At 46.6% G+C, this 15,075-nt stretch overlaps 1 protein-coding gene across 1 annotated transcript in view; it reads left to right on the top strand.

Annotated features, from left to right (window-relative positions):
* Positions 1 to 399: 399 nt before the first annotated feature.
* The window catches only part of LOC144694703 (slit homolog 1 protein-like), a 191,135-nt gene continuing 176,459 nt past the window's right edge, over positions 400 to 15,075 (top strand). The window contains exons 1-3 of the mRNA XM_078565291.1: positions 400 to 898; positions 8,956 to 9,027; positions 10,253 to 10,324. Coding sequence (XP_078421417.1) covers positions 720 to 898; positions 8,956 to 9,027; positions 10,253 to 10,324 — 323 coding nt within the window. The 5' untranslated portion in view covers positions 400 to 719. The remainder of the gene's footprint in view (positions 899 to 8,955; positions 9,028 to 10,252; positions 10,325 to 15,075) is intronic.

The raw sequence follows: 15,075 nt of genomic DNA on the forward strand, positions 1-15,075 counted from the left end.
CACACACACAGATACACAGACACACACACACACACAGACACAGATACACACACAGACACACACACAGACACAGATACACACACACACACACACACAGACACACAGACACAGATACACACACACACACACACACACACACGTAATTCATGCACCATAGCAGTGAATGAGTATATTATATCCTTCTGTCTCTCCTTGCCCGTAACCTGCTGTTAGTCTTTTGGGGGAGAGGAGGGAGGGAGGGAGGGGGTGTGATTGTCAATCTCCTCTCCAGCCTGTGCTGCAACAGCAGGGACTGTGCGATCAGGGGGCGGGGTCATCCTCTGTTATTTGTGGTCTCATTGATGGATGTGTGTGTCGGTTTTATTCTATAGGCAGTCAGATGCAGCTTGTAACAGAGGGTTTTTTTGGAATATCAACGAGAGAGAAAGACAGAGAGATTCTCCAGTGGTGGGGGGGTTAACATAACAGAGATTACTCCTGAAGATCAGTGACTGGATTACTGTGTCGACTAGCACAAGGATCCCTCCCTTCCATTGTGCTATTGAGGGTTTGTGACCCAGAATAGATCCTTTGGGGGGGGGACTGAGCGAAAGACTGGATTGAGACAGCTCCGGTGTTTTGTCATGCTCTGAAGGTTTTACTGGGGACCCGAAGGATTTCCTCACCTTTCATCTCTCTCTTCCCACCCCTCCCCTCCCCTCCCGTGCCTCCCGAACACCATGGACAGAAGCTGGAGTCTGCCTGGGATCGTAAGGACTGGGATTCTCCTGCTGGCTGCTTGTCGGATCTGTACAACTGCCTGCCCGGCTCTATGTAGCTGCGCAGGGACCACTGTAGACTGTCACGGGCTCGGGCTGAGAGCCATCCCCAAGAACATCCCAAGGAACGCGGAGAGACTGTGAGTATTAACCCGTCCTTTTCCTGTTTGTCTGTTCGTTTGCCTTGTTTGACGGAGAGGGGTGCAGGGGGGAATTGTCCAGACTTTATCCGGTGTCCCTTAATGAGTACCAATACCAAACTTTGAAATTCTCTGCCACCCTGTGAGGCGACTGCACTGAATGCACATCCTGTGACCACGGGATGATGCAGAATCCGCCATCATTAACCTGCTCTTCCTTCTCCCGTGCAGGGCTGGGACTCGCAAAGCATTTTGCATTGTGACCAGCACCAGTTACTTTTATTTCCTTGCTGTGTTATCCGTCCCCCTCTAATGCATTGCAGTGTCAGCTGGACCTCGGTGGGTAGCACTCTCACCTCAGAGTCAGAAGGTTCAAGCCCCACTCCAGAGAGCCCAGCGCCAAATCAAGGTTCACACTCCAGTGAAGTACTGGGGGAGTGCAGCACGGTCAAGAGGCTGTCTTTCAAAACGAAACGTTAAATTGAAACCCCCATCTCTGGCCTCAGGTAGATGTCAAAGATCCCATGGTGCTATCTTGGAGAATATTTAATCACTAAACAACATCAAATAAACAGGTGATCTGACCATTACCTTATTACTGATTGCGAGATCTTGCCGTGTCCTAACTGGCAGTCGAGTTGCCTACATTACAGCAGTAAATATGCTTTGAAAAGGTATGTATTTGGATGTGAAGTGCTTTGGGACGCTCTGAGATTGCAAAAAGACTTGATAGAAATGCAGATCCTAGCTTTCATTGAAAAAAAAGTTGTTTTAAAAAAATTAATTTCTTACCACATCCAACAGTGGCATTCGGGATATTGAATTCAAAGACAGGAACATTTTTTTGGAATACAGCCCTGTCCACACCGTGTGTGTGTGTGTGTGTGTGTGTGTGTGTTAGCATGCGTGTGTGTGTGTCTATGTGCATGCGTGTTTGTGCGAGTGAGTTTGACTATGTGTGTGAGTGCGCAAGAATGAGTGTGTGTGTCTATGTGTGAGCATGTATGTGTGTGTGTGTGTGTTTGAATGAGTGTGTCTATGTGTGTATGTGTGTTTGTGCGAGCGAGTATGACTCTGTGTGTGTGTCTTTGTATGTGTTAAGTTTCTGTGTGAGTATGTGTGTGTTTGAGTGAGTGTGTGTGTGTGTGTTAGCATGAGAGAGCATGTATGTGTGTGTGTGTGTCTATGTGCATGCGTGTTTGTGCGAGTGAGTTTGATTGTGTGTGTCTATGTGTGAGCATGTGTGTGTGTGTTTGAGTGTGTGTGTCTATGTGTGTGCATGTGTGTGTGTTTGTGCGAGCGAGGATGACTCTGTGTGTGTGTGTGTCTTTGTGTGTGTTAAGTGATTATGTGTGTGTGAAGTTTCTGTGTGAGTATGTGTGTGTGTGAGTATGTGTGTGTGTTTGTGAGTAGCCAGGATTCTGTCGGGTCGACAGGGGGTCTGGCTCATTGGTTGGTGAACCGGCAGGGACCCTCTGTCACTTCCGTGGGGGAGGCCCAATGGAATCAAGTGCCCTTCAGGCACTCAGTTGGCCGCTGTCGGGCCTTATCCGCGATTGAGGTCACTGGTGGCGGAAGCCACACTCACTGAGAGCTGCTGACCAATCAGAGGCCTCCAGTGCCAGTGGGAGCAGTGGCAGCTGTCAGCATTGCACTGAATGCTGAGAGGATGTTTCCCCTTGTGGGAGAGACCAGAATTGTGGGGGGGCACACAGTTTAAAAATAAGAGGTCTCCCATGTAGGACGGAAATGAGGAGAAATTGTTTTCACTCTGAGGGCCTGAGTCTGAGGAATTCTCTTCCCCAGAGAGCGGTAGAGGCTGGGTCATTGAATATTTTTAAGGCTGAGTTCGATAGATTGTTGATTGACAAGGGGGGGGCGTCAAAGGGTGTTGGCGGGAGGAAGAAAAGTGGAGTTGGGGCCACAATCAGATCAGCCATGATCTTTTTGAATGGTGGAGCAGGCTCGAGGGGCCGAATGGCCTCGTCCTGCTCCTAATTTGTATGTTCCTGCGTCATCGTGTGAACCAAAGGTGGGGTGGGGATTGTGGGGCAGGGATTGTGGGGGGGGAGATTGCAGGTGAGGGGTGGGAGGGGGCGGTTGAAGGCAAGGGCATGGGGGTGGCTGTCAGCGACCTCCCCCCCCCATCTGACACCAGGCCCCTCAATTGGGCACAGAGTGCCTGATCGCGAGGGACCACCCCAAAGGCCGCTGGCAAACCCGACAGGTTTTATTGGAAGACCCTCCCAGGGTGTGGGTGAGCCGTGAGACCTCCAATTAACTCCTGAGCCACCGCTAAATTGCTGTGGGCTCAGGGAAAATGGAGGCCAAAGTGACATCCTGCCCCACCAGCCAGAATCCTGCATCTGTCCCTTCCGCACTCCCGGCTTAATTGAGGGCGGCTTTGCCGCCACTGGGAGACTGACGTGGGGCCTGTCCTGCGGTGAAGTGGCTCCGGCCCCCATGGCTCCTGCCGCGAGGAACCGGATGAAATCCAGCCCAGTGTGTGTGAGCTGAGGTCCGGCTGGCGGGAGGTTAGTTGGCGGAGGGTCAGCAGTCGGAGTGTCTGTGTTCAGACTGACCCCACCACCGGCCAGTGGGAAAGCTGCTGTTCTGCGCTTGGATTCCCCAAGACAAAAATGATGTTTGTCCAGACTTGGTCGTATCACCATGGAACCAGCCCCTCCCACACCAGTAACCTACCTATCAATAGGCCAGGAGAGACACTGTTAGAATCCATTGATCTTGTGTCCCGATTTCCATTGCACATCACAGACGCAGTGAGAGATGAAGGTGCTGTAGGAACACTCAGAGAACATGGATTGGATCGTAGACTCTTACTGTACAGAAGGAGGCCATTCGGCCCGTTATGCCTGTTCTGGCTCATTGAAAGAGCTATCCAATTAGTCCTCACTCTACTCCGGCTCTTTCCCTGTAGCTCTGCAAATTTCTCCTTTCAAGTATGAATCCAATTCTCTTTTGAAAGTTCCTATTGAATCAGCTTCCACTGTCCTGTCAGGCAGTGCATTCCATCACAAGTATTTGCATCTCAGCACAAATGGTCCTATCCTCACTTATTTTCTCACTTACACACATTCTCACATGCTCGCTCTCACACACACCGACGCCCACACATTCATTCACACACTCACACTCACAAACTCACTCTCACTCTAACACACTCTCTCACACATTCACTCACACAGCCGTTCACTCTCAATCTCACACACACGGACACAATCTCATACTGACTCTCATACTTTCTCAAACACACACTCACACTCCCTCATGCTCATTAATACCCCCGTTCACTGACACAAACGCTTACACAATTTCTCTCACACACTCTCTCACCTTCACACTCACACACGCTCATACTCTCACACACACTCATACAGTCACTCACACGCGCACATCCACAATCTAATACTCATTCTCACACATGCTCGCATACTTTCTCTCACACTCACTAGCATCCTCTCTCACTCACACACACTTTCTCTCACACACACATACTCTCACATTCTCTCTCACACATCTGCCAAGGGATGAAGCCACACTCCCAGCAGGGGGCAGCGTCCACTGGGAGAGCTGAGGTGATCAGCACCTCGGCCGTGTCTCTCCCACTGGGATCACCATATCCTGGGATTACTGCAAAATTGTCTTCTGTCCCTTTCAACTTGCAAATGTTCCCAATATCCCACCCTGAACCCCTCGATTAGATTCCAGTCTGTAACTCACCCCCGGGTATCTGTTATTCTATATATAAACCACCCGAACCCCTCGATTAGATTCCAGTCTGTAACTCAGCATGTTGCCCCTGTTCTGTGCGGAATGTGCATGTGACGTAAGTGGTCTGGTTTTATCTTTGGTGCTATACGTTTTATTTTAAAGGATGGTCAGACAAGTTGTTGACAGGTTGGAAAACAAGTTAACTGCCCACTCACACCCCCGGTCCAGTAAGGTAGTTTCCTCCCTTTCCAAACTTGAAATCTGTTTGTGTATGTGGAGGAGATATGTGACTGGACAGTGTTTATATGTGTGTGCGTGAATCTGTGTATATATGTATGTCTATTTGTATGTGTGACTGAGTGCAGTTCTTTAACTGTGAGTGTGAGTGCGTGTGTCCGTGTGTGTATGTGTGAGTATGTGTGCGTGTGTGTGTGTGTCTGTCTGTGTCCGTGTGAGTGTGTGTGTCCGTGTGAGGGTCTCAGCGTGTGTGTGTATGTCCGTGTGAATGTGTGTCAGTGTGTGTGTGTGTATATGTGTTTGTGTGAGTATATCTGTTTGTGTGTCTGTCTGTGTGTGTGTTTGTGTGTCTTAATCCCCTTACCCAACAAAAATCGATCAATCTCAGTTTTGAACTTTTCAATTGACCCCCCCCCAGCCTCGATAGCTTTTCGGTGGGGAGAGTTCCACATTTCCACTCCCCTTTGTGTGAAGCAATGTTTGCTGACATCACCCCTGAACAGCCTGGCTCTAAGTTTAAGGTTATGTCCCCTTGCTCCAGACTCCCCCCACCAGAGGAAATAGCTTCTCTCTATCTATCCGATCAAATCCTTTTAATCATTTTAAACACCTCAATTAGATTGCCACTTAATCTGCTACACTCTAGGGAATACAAGCTTATATACACGCCTGATCTACGCAACCTATCCTCATAATTTAACCCTCTTAGCCCCAGTAACACTTTGGTGTATCATAGAATGAATTATGCCACATAGTTACAAGAGCAAACATGGCAGCTATTTTACACACAGCAAGATCCCACAGACAGTGATCAGATCAGTTTGTCTGATTTTTATTTTTCTTCAGTGCTGTTGGTTGAGAGACTGATGTTAATCAGGACAGATGGAGAACTTGTGTCCCTGATATCTTTGTCAATCTCTCCTTAGCTCCTACCTATCCCTGACCTTCTATCTTGCTCCACCTGCTCCACCCCCTCTTAAACAGTATAAAATCCATCACATTTCTACTACTCTTTAGCTCTGGAGAAACCTTAACTCAGTTTCTCTCTCTGCCGATGCTGTCTGATCTGCTGAGTTTTTCCAGCATTTTCTGTTTTTATTTCAGAGGCAGAGCTTGTCTGCTGTACAACCAATTGTTCCGTGAGGTCTATAACATCCGCCTGAACAGGCAGACCGGGGCTTCAGTTTAACTCATCTGTACGACTTGGTACAGCTGAAACATCAATTCCTCACTTTTGTATTCCAGCCTCCCTTTAAGATAAAGGCCAACGTTACTTTTTGTAGCCATGCATGGGCTCCCAGTGACTCTTAGAGCTTCTCTACTGCTCCTAGCCTCAGGCTATTGAGAAACTCATGGCAAGGCGAGAATGGACGAATGTTCTGGACTTTCGCTTGACAACACTTTGAGGGGGCTGGGTGTATTTATATGCAGCTTACCCTCAAAGGGCTAAGTACTGGAATATTGGGTACAGTTTCGGTCTCCTTACTTCATAAAGGATATAATTGCATTAGGTGCCGTTCAGAGAAGGTTCACTCGGTTGATTCCCGTTACCTTATGTGGGAAGGTTGGACCCACTGGAGTTTAGAAGAGTGAGAGGTGATCTTATCGAAACATGTAAGATCCTGAGGGGACTTGACAGGGTGGATGCTGAGAGGTTTCCCCTTATGGGAGAGACCAGAAATTGTTTGAAAAGTAGGGGGTTTCCCATTTAAGACTGAGATTAGGAGAACTTTTTCCTCTTCGAGGGTCATTAGTCTGTGGAACTCTCTTCCCCAGAAAGCAGTGGAGGCTGGGTCATTGAATATATTCAAAGCTGAGTTAGATCGGTTTCTGATCGACAAGGGAATCAAGGGTTATGAGGGACGGACAGGAAAGTGGAGTTAAGACCATGACCAGATCAGCCGTGATCATATCGAATGGCGGAGCAGGCCCAAGGGCCCTCTTAGTTCTCCTTCTAGTTCCTGTGGGTAGATCTTCCTACCTGCCCCCTGGTTGATGACTGACAAGCCCAGTGTATCTGAGGTGCACTGAGGAGGGGTGTGAGAGAACTTGGTTTTCTCAAATGGTTTTTGGTACATACCTAGAGCCCACTCTTCCCTTAACTGGACCCTGCACTCAGGAGCAGAAAGTGGAGAAGAACTGCAGGCCTCTCGAGAATGAAGGCTGCCTATAGGGGCGGGAGCACGGGTGGAGGGACTCCCACCTTCGAGCTTTCCCCCACCACAGGTTTTTCCCTCCCCAGCCTATGCCCAATGCCTGGTTTGTTCAGCTCTTGGAGAACGCTCACTTCTGCTGCACAAAGCTGAGGTTAGGCTTGCTCAAGGTGTAGGTGCAGTAAAGAACTAATGGGGAGACAGAAATCCCAAGTGTAGTAGGGGTGTGATACCTGTGACGATAAGTCTCAGTCCCATTTTCTCCTTCACTGAACATTCCCCAGGGATATTGGGACAAGCAGAATCTTCCTCAAAGTCAATTGGAGTAGAGTCCATGGTGGCACAGAAAGAGGCCTTTGGTCTAACTGACCGCACAGCAGTCTGCTCCTGCTACACATGGTTTGAGCAAGCAATGGCCTTGATAGGCCAGATGGCTGTTTCTGTCCTAGCTATCTTTGCCTTGTTCCATATATTCTACACAAGAATGCTGTTAGGAGCTGGAATGCAAGTTGAGGAAGGTTCATATGTGTTCATTTTCCAACAGGCCTGCAATGGTCTTCAAACCTGTTATTATGCGGTGAGAAAGCAGATGTGTTTTTACTCGATGTTTATAAACCTATTAAGATCATTATCGTAGCCAGCTCCTGCTGCAAGCTGGAGAATTCACTGTTATTGTGGTTGCACACTGATATACTTAAAAGGCTGAGGGATTGAAACCCTAAATCCAAAGAATTTCCCCTTTCAACATCTCAGGTAAGGGGCTAATTCCTCCTGCAATTAAACTGAGTGTCAACTATTCACTACCTCCCACTTTATTGTCGCTTATAGTTATACTTATTGCTTACAGAAGAAAAAAATAATTTGCATTTCTTTCACAACCTCAGGATGTCCCTGAGCACTTTACAATGAATAAAATACATTTGAAGTTTAGTTACCCTTGTAGTGCAAGTGTAGCAGCAGCTAAACTGTGCACAGCAAGTTCCTACAAATGGCAATCAGATAATAACCAGTGATGTTGACTTATAAGATACATACTGGCTAGGATGCCAGGGAGAGCTCTCCTGCTGTTTTCAAAATAGTGCCCAAGGATTGTTTACATCCATCTGAGAGGATATATCCCTATAAGGAAACATCGCTGGGAAATTTGCACTGAACAATCACCCACAATAGCAATATAATAACCTGATCGTTTGTTTTAGTGATGTTAGCCGAGCAATAAATATTAGTCAAGACACTGGGGAGAACTCCCCTTCCATTTTTTGAAATATTGCTCTGGGATCTTTTACTGCCTGCTGAGGCTGGTTTAATGTTTCCTCTGAAATTCGGCACCTCCAACAGTGCAGCACTCCCTCAGCACTCCCTCAGCGCTGTCAGCCTGAATGATGTGCTCAAGCCTCTGGAGTTGGGCAGTGGTTGTGGGTTCAAGTGAAAGTTCCCACGGCCTCTATTCAGAGATGGGCATGGGGAGATCTCCCCGGTGTCCTGGCTAATATTTATCCCTCAGGCAACCTCATTATCACATTACTGCTCTTGCTGCGTACTAATTGGCTGCCATGCATCCTGCATTACAAATGACTGCATTACACTACATGTCCTAGGGTCATGAAAGGTACTACATAAATGCAAGTCTTCCTTTTCTTTTCACCCTAACCCTGCTGAATAAAGGGAACCCTGAACTGTAACCCTTCCCCTGTTGAAGGTATAGCGGATTCAGAGCATTACTTTCAGGTGAGGAAAATATAGTTTGTGCTGTGGTGTCCCACTAGGGTCACAAAGCCTGCCAGTGTTCACGCCCTAGGGGGTTGCATCAAGTATTGAAACCGAGACGGAGCAACAAAAGGTAGCTGGCAGCCATGGGACTGTTGTCCCAGATTGAGTCGCGGTTCAGACAGGGAGCTGGTTTATTATTGATGTTTTGCCTGGTTTCCTTCACAGGGAGCTCAATGGAAACAACATCTCACGGATCAGCAAAAGTGACTTCTTGGGACTCAGGCACATTAGGGTTCTGTGAGTATCGCCAATGACGGCATTGAGAGAAAATAAAAGAGCATTAACTCTGCTGTATGTCAACACTGTTTACACATGGGCACCGTTAAAGCCCCTACTGTTTGCATTAAACCTTTGATAGATTGTGTAGGCACAATGGGGTCTAACAGCTCCAGAAAGCATCACTGTCAACTTCCTTTTGCAGGATATTTTCGGACAGTTACTAACCCGCTTAAACCCCTATGAGGCTGATAGAGTTCTACGTTCTAGTGTGCCTGTGTGGAATGGTTTGCTCAGGGTATCTTGGTAGCAGTGGGCATGGGTAACAGCGTGGGTGATGTTAGGTTGGGAAGAACAGAAACTGTCTTGTCTTTTCTATCAGAATCAAAGGGTCAGTGCTGGTGCGGGAAGCAGACAAATGGTAGAGTGGAGCATCTAACCCCGAGCTGTACCTGTCCTGGGAGTGTTTGATGGGGACAGCGTAGAGGGAGCCTTACTCTTTATCTAACCCCGTGCTGTACCTGTCCTGGGAGTGTTTGATGGGGACAGTGTAGAGGGAGCTTTACTCTGTATCTAACCCTATGCTGTACCTGCCTGGGAGTGTTTGATGGGGACAGTGTAGAGGGAGCTTTACTCTGTATCTAACCCCGTGCTGTACCTGTCCTGGGAGCGTTTGATGGGGACAGTGTAGAGGCAGCTTTACTCTGTATCTAACCCTGTGCTGCACCTGCCCTGGGAGTGTTTGATGGGGACAGTGTAGTGGGAGATTTACTCTATATCTAACTCCAGGCTGTGCCTGCCTTGAGGGTGTTTGATTGGACAGTGTAACTGTCTGAGGAGTGCTCACTCTTGCATTAAAATAACACTTGTTCATATTTGCTGAAAGACTAAAGTGTTAATTGCAAATGTTAATTTTTAAGAGAGAACTTCACTCTGTATCTAACCCTGTGCTGTAAAATGCACCCTAATAATATTTTTGTCATAAAAATAAGGTGCAAAAGTGCCTGGACTTAAAAGACTGAAGGGCAAGAGATAGTATGGGCTTTCTTGTGGATTGTTCTGAGTGGGTCTGCTCATTTATGGACTTGTTAAGGACAGTGTTGTCCTTTGGGCCATAACTGTTGGGACTGAATTGACTGGCTGCTTTGAGCCATTACTCTTGTATTGAGAATCTGTGTTAAATGACCTGCTTGCCTCAACCATGACGTTAATGTTTCCTCTCCCTTTTCTCTCTCTCTCCTCCCAGACAACTTATGGAGAATCACATCAGTTCCATTGAACGCGGTGCTTTTGACGACATGAAGGAGTTGGAGAGATTGTAAGTTGGAAGTTTATTTTTGCCGTCTCTCCATTCCCACGCATAGATTTTAGGGTTTCAACACAAAGAATTACGTGGAATTTACAGTGTGCAGAAACAGGCCATTCAGCCCATCTGATCAATGTTAATGCTGCACACCAGCTTCCTCAGACTGCTCTTCAGCTTATCTGATCAGCATCTTAAAAACACTGTGCTTTGTGATGCTGGGCCCCACCAGAGTGTGTGTGTGTGTGTGTGGTGCTCCCCCCAACACGCAGGTTCGATCCCTGATCTCGACAGAGGAAGTTGCTGGCACAACGATCCTGAGCTCGGGAAGGGGGGAAAAAAAATCGACTGGAGTTCCTGCTCCTGATCACTATCCAGAGAACTGCTGAAAAACAGCTATGCAAGGATGTTGTGTTAAGTGGAACAAAAACAGAAAATGCTGGAAAAACTCAGCAGGTCTAACAGCTTCTGTGGAGAGAGAAATACAGAGTAAACGTTTCGAGTCCGCATGATTCTTCTTCAGAGCACGGGCTCTGTTTCTCTCTCCACAGATGCTGTCAGACCTGCTGAGTTTTTCCAGCATTTTCTGTTTTTTTTTCCGATTTCCAGCATCCGCAGTATTTTGCTTTTATGTTGTGTAAGTGGGTCCGGGTTACTCACAGCCCACTGATGCTGGCTATCTAGCCTCACAGATTCGTCATGTACTAAAAGGGAATATATCTGGGCACCCATTGTACCAAAGGGCTCTCAATATCAGAGAGTACTCAGTATCGGAGAGCATCAGAGGGCATTCAGTATTAGAGAGTAACAAAGGGCATTCAATATCAGAGAATATCAGAGGGCACTCAGTATCAGAGAGTATTAGAGGGCACTGGGTATCAGAATATATTAGAGGGCACTGGGTATCAGAGAGTATTAGCAGGCACCCAGTATCTGAGACCATTCAGTATCAGAGAGTATCAGCGAGCACTCAGTATTAGAGAGTATGAGAGGGCACTGGGTCTCAGGAAGTATTAGAGAGCACTAAGTAGCGGAGAGTATCAGAGGGCACTCAGCATCAGAGAGTACTGGAGGGTACTCAGTATCAGAGGGCACTCGGTATAAGAGAGTATTAGAGGGCACAGCCAGGAAGCACTCAACATCAGAGAGATCAGATGACATCCAGGATCAGAGGGTACGCAGTATCAGAGGGCATTCAGTATCAGAGAGTATTGGAGGGCACTCAGTATCAGAGAGTATCAGATGGCACTCAGCATCAGAGAGTATCAGATGGCACTCAGTATCAGGGAGTATCAGATGGCACTCAGTATCAGAGAGTATCAGGGGGCATTGGATATCAGAGAGTATTAGAGGGCAATCAGTATCAGACGGCACTCAGCATCAGAGAGTATCAGAGGGTGCTCAGTATCAGAGAGTATCAGAGATCACTGGGTATCAGAGTATTAGAGAACACTCAGCATCAGAGGGCACTCAGTATCAGAGAGTATTAGAGGCCACTCAGTATCAGAGGGCATTCAGTATCGGAGAGTATTAGAGGATACTCAGCATCAGAGAGTATCATATGGCACTCAGTATCAGAGGGCACTGGGTATCAGAGAGTATTAGAGGGCACTCAGTATCAGAGGGCACTTGGTTTCAGAAAGTATTAGAGGGCACAATATCAGAAAGCACTCAGCATCAGAGAGTATCAGATGGCATTCAGTATCAGAGAGTATCAGATGGCACTCTATCAGAGGGCACTCAGTATCAGAGAGAATTAGAGGGCACTCAGTATCAGAGGGCACTCAGCATTAGAGAGTATCAGATGGCACTCAGTATCAGAGAGTATCAGAGGGCATTCAGTATCAAAGAGTATCGATGGCACAGTATCAGAGAGTATTAGAGGGCACTAGGAATCAGAGAGTATTGGAGGGCCCTCATCATCAGAGAGTATCAGATGGTACTCCGTATCAGAGAGTATCAGGTGGCACTCAGTATCAGAGAGTATCAGAGGGCATTTAGTATCAGAGGGTATTAGAGGGCACTCAATATCAGAGGGCACTCAGCATCAGAGAGTATCAGAGGGCATTCAGTATTAGAGAGTATCGATTGCACTCAGTATTAAAGAGTATCAGAGGGCATTGGGTATCAGAGAGCATTGGAGAGTACTCAGCATCAGAGAATATCAGAGGGCACTCAGTATCAGAGGGCACTAAGAATCAGAGAGTTTTAGAGGGCACAGTATCAGAGGGTACTCAGTATCAGAGAGTACTCAGTATTGGAGAGTATTAGAGGGCAGTCAGTATCAGAGGGCACTAAGAATCAGAGAGTATTAGAGGGCACTCAGCATCAGATGGCACTCAGTATCAGAAAGTATCAGAGAGCACTCAGTATTGGAGGGTATTAGAGGGCACTCAGTATCAGAGGGCACTCAGCATCAGAGAGTATCTGATGGCACTCAGTATCAGAGGGCACTCGGTATCAGAAAGTATTAGAGGGCACAATATCAGAGAGCGCTCAGCATCAGAGAGTATCAGATGGCATTCAGTATCAGAGAGCATCAGAGGGCACTCTGTATCAGAGAGCATTCAGTATCAGAGAGTATTGGAGGGCACTTAACATCAGAGAATATCAGTTGGCACTCAGTATCAGAGAGTATCAGATGGCACTCTATCAGAGGGCACTCAGCATCAGAGAGTATTGGATGGCACTCAGCATCAGAAAGTATCAGGTGGCACTCAGTATCAGAGTATCAGAGGGCACTGGGTATCAGAGAGTATCGGATGGCACTCAGTATTAGCGGGCACTCCGTATCAGACAGCACTCAGCATCAAAGAGTATCCGAGAGTATTTTAACCCACATGATATACAATCAGATACAGTTCATGCCATTATAAATTTAGTCTTTGAGGAGGTTTTTTGATTCAGTTAGAGCGACGCAAATCTACAACTGGAGGTATTTCCACTGGATCAACTTGTACAGTAACTGCAGCTTCAGGGACATCCCCAGACAAAGGCAGTTCAGAATTATTTACTTCAACAGAGACATCTGGTATGTCTATTCCTTGTTGATCTAGCACCTCAGGGGGTCGAAGTTTCGAATTCGATTTCAGGCGGATTAACTGGTTGTTGGAGGATTCTCGACTTCTGAGATGACCTACGTGTTTCCTAACAATCCTGTTCTCCACTTCGACCTGATATGATAAAGATCCTGTTTCAGAGACGATTGTACCAGGGACCCATCTTGGTCCAGTTACAAAATTTCGTACAAAAACTGTCTCCCCCACACGAAACTCTCGATCTTTACTGTGAACATTATGATTCACTTTCTGACTACCCTGGTTTCTTTCCTCCTTCCCCTCTAAATTAGGGAATACTAGACTCAATCTTGTATGAAGTCGACGCTTCATTAACAATTCTGAAGGTGTTAAACCAGTGGTCACATGAGGAGTTGTGCGATAGCTGAACAGGAATCTTGAAATTTGTGTTTCCAACCTTCCCTCTGTTAGTTTCTTTATCTCTGTTTTAAAAGTTTGTACTGCTCTTTTTGCTAACCCATTGGATGAGGGATGATACGGTGCTGTTCTGACGTGTTTAATGCCATTTAGGTTCATGAATCTCTGGAATTCAGTGCTTGTGAAAGCTGTACCATTGTCTGACATCATAACTTCAGGTATACCATGAACACTGAAACTCTGGCGCAGTTTTTCAATGGTTGCAGATGAAGTAGGTGATCTTACTTCAAACACATTGATCCATTTGGAATGTGTGTCGATAATCACAAGAAATATGGTACCTAGAAATGGACCTATATAGTCTATATGTAGCCTGATCCAGGGTTGACCAGGCCGCTCCCACAGACCCCAGTGGAGCTGAAATGGGCAACTTCTGCTGCTGCTGACTGCGGAGAAAGTGTTTCAACGTTTTTTCTATATCACTCCCTATACCTGGCCACCAGATATAACTTCGTGTGAGCGCCTTCATTTTTGCAATACCAGGATGTGCACTATTGGAAGTTCTTCCAATAATAGTTCTCTTCCTTGCACAGGGATAACGACTCTCGCTGCCTATAACAAAATACCATCTTGACAATTCAGTTCAGATCTACATGCAAAGAATGGTTTTAATTCTTCTGGAACTTGTGCATTTGACCATCCTTTAATACATATTCACGGAATCTTGCTAAAATTCGATCACGAATTGTTCAATTCTTTATCTGTCTTGCACAGAAGTTCAGGAAATTCAACGCAAGTACTACCTCTTGAGGTACTGGAACATGTGTAATACTATCTGGCAAAGGGAGATGAACAGGGTGTCTGCATCTGCTATATGCACACCTGGGCAGTGCATAAAAGTGTACTCAATGTCGACAAAATTAAAGCCCATCTTTGAATTCTAGCAGAGGCTATCGGTGGGATTGCCTTATCTTCATTAAACAATCCTAACAGTGGTCTCTGATCTGACACTATGGTGAAATGTTGACCATGCAAATATCACAGTATCTTTGCAGTGCAAAAGGAGGGCATTTGGTCCATCGAGTCTGCACTGACTCTCTGAAAGAGCATTCCACCTAGTCCCACTCTCCTGCCTTATCCCCATAACCTTGCACATTCTCTCTTTTCAGGTAGCAATCCAATTCCCTTTTGAACACCTCGATCGAACCTGCCTCCACCACCCTTTCAGGTAGTTTGTTCCAGGCTCCAACCACCCTCTGGGTAAAAACATTTTTCCTCGTGTCACATTTACTCCTTTTGCCAATTATTTTGAATCTGTACCCTCTAGTTCTT

This window comes from Cetorhinus maximus, chromosome 20 (assembly GCF_964194155.1).
Source record: "Cetorhinus maximus chromosome 20, sCetMax3.hap1.1, whole genome shotgun sequence".
In the NCBI taxonomy this organism is placed as follows: domain Eukaryota; kingdom Metazoa; phylum Chordata; class Chondrichthyes; order Lamniformes; family Cetorhinidae; genus Cetorhinus; species Cetorhinus maximus.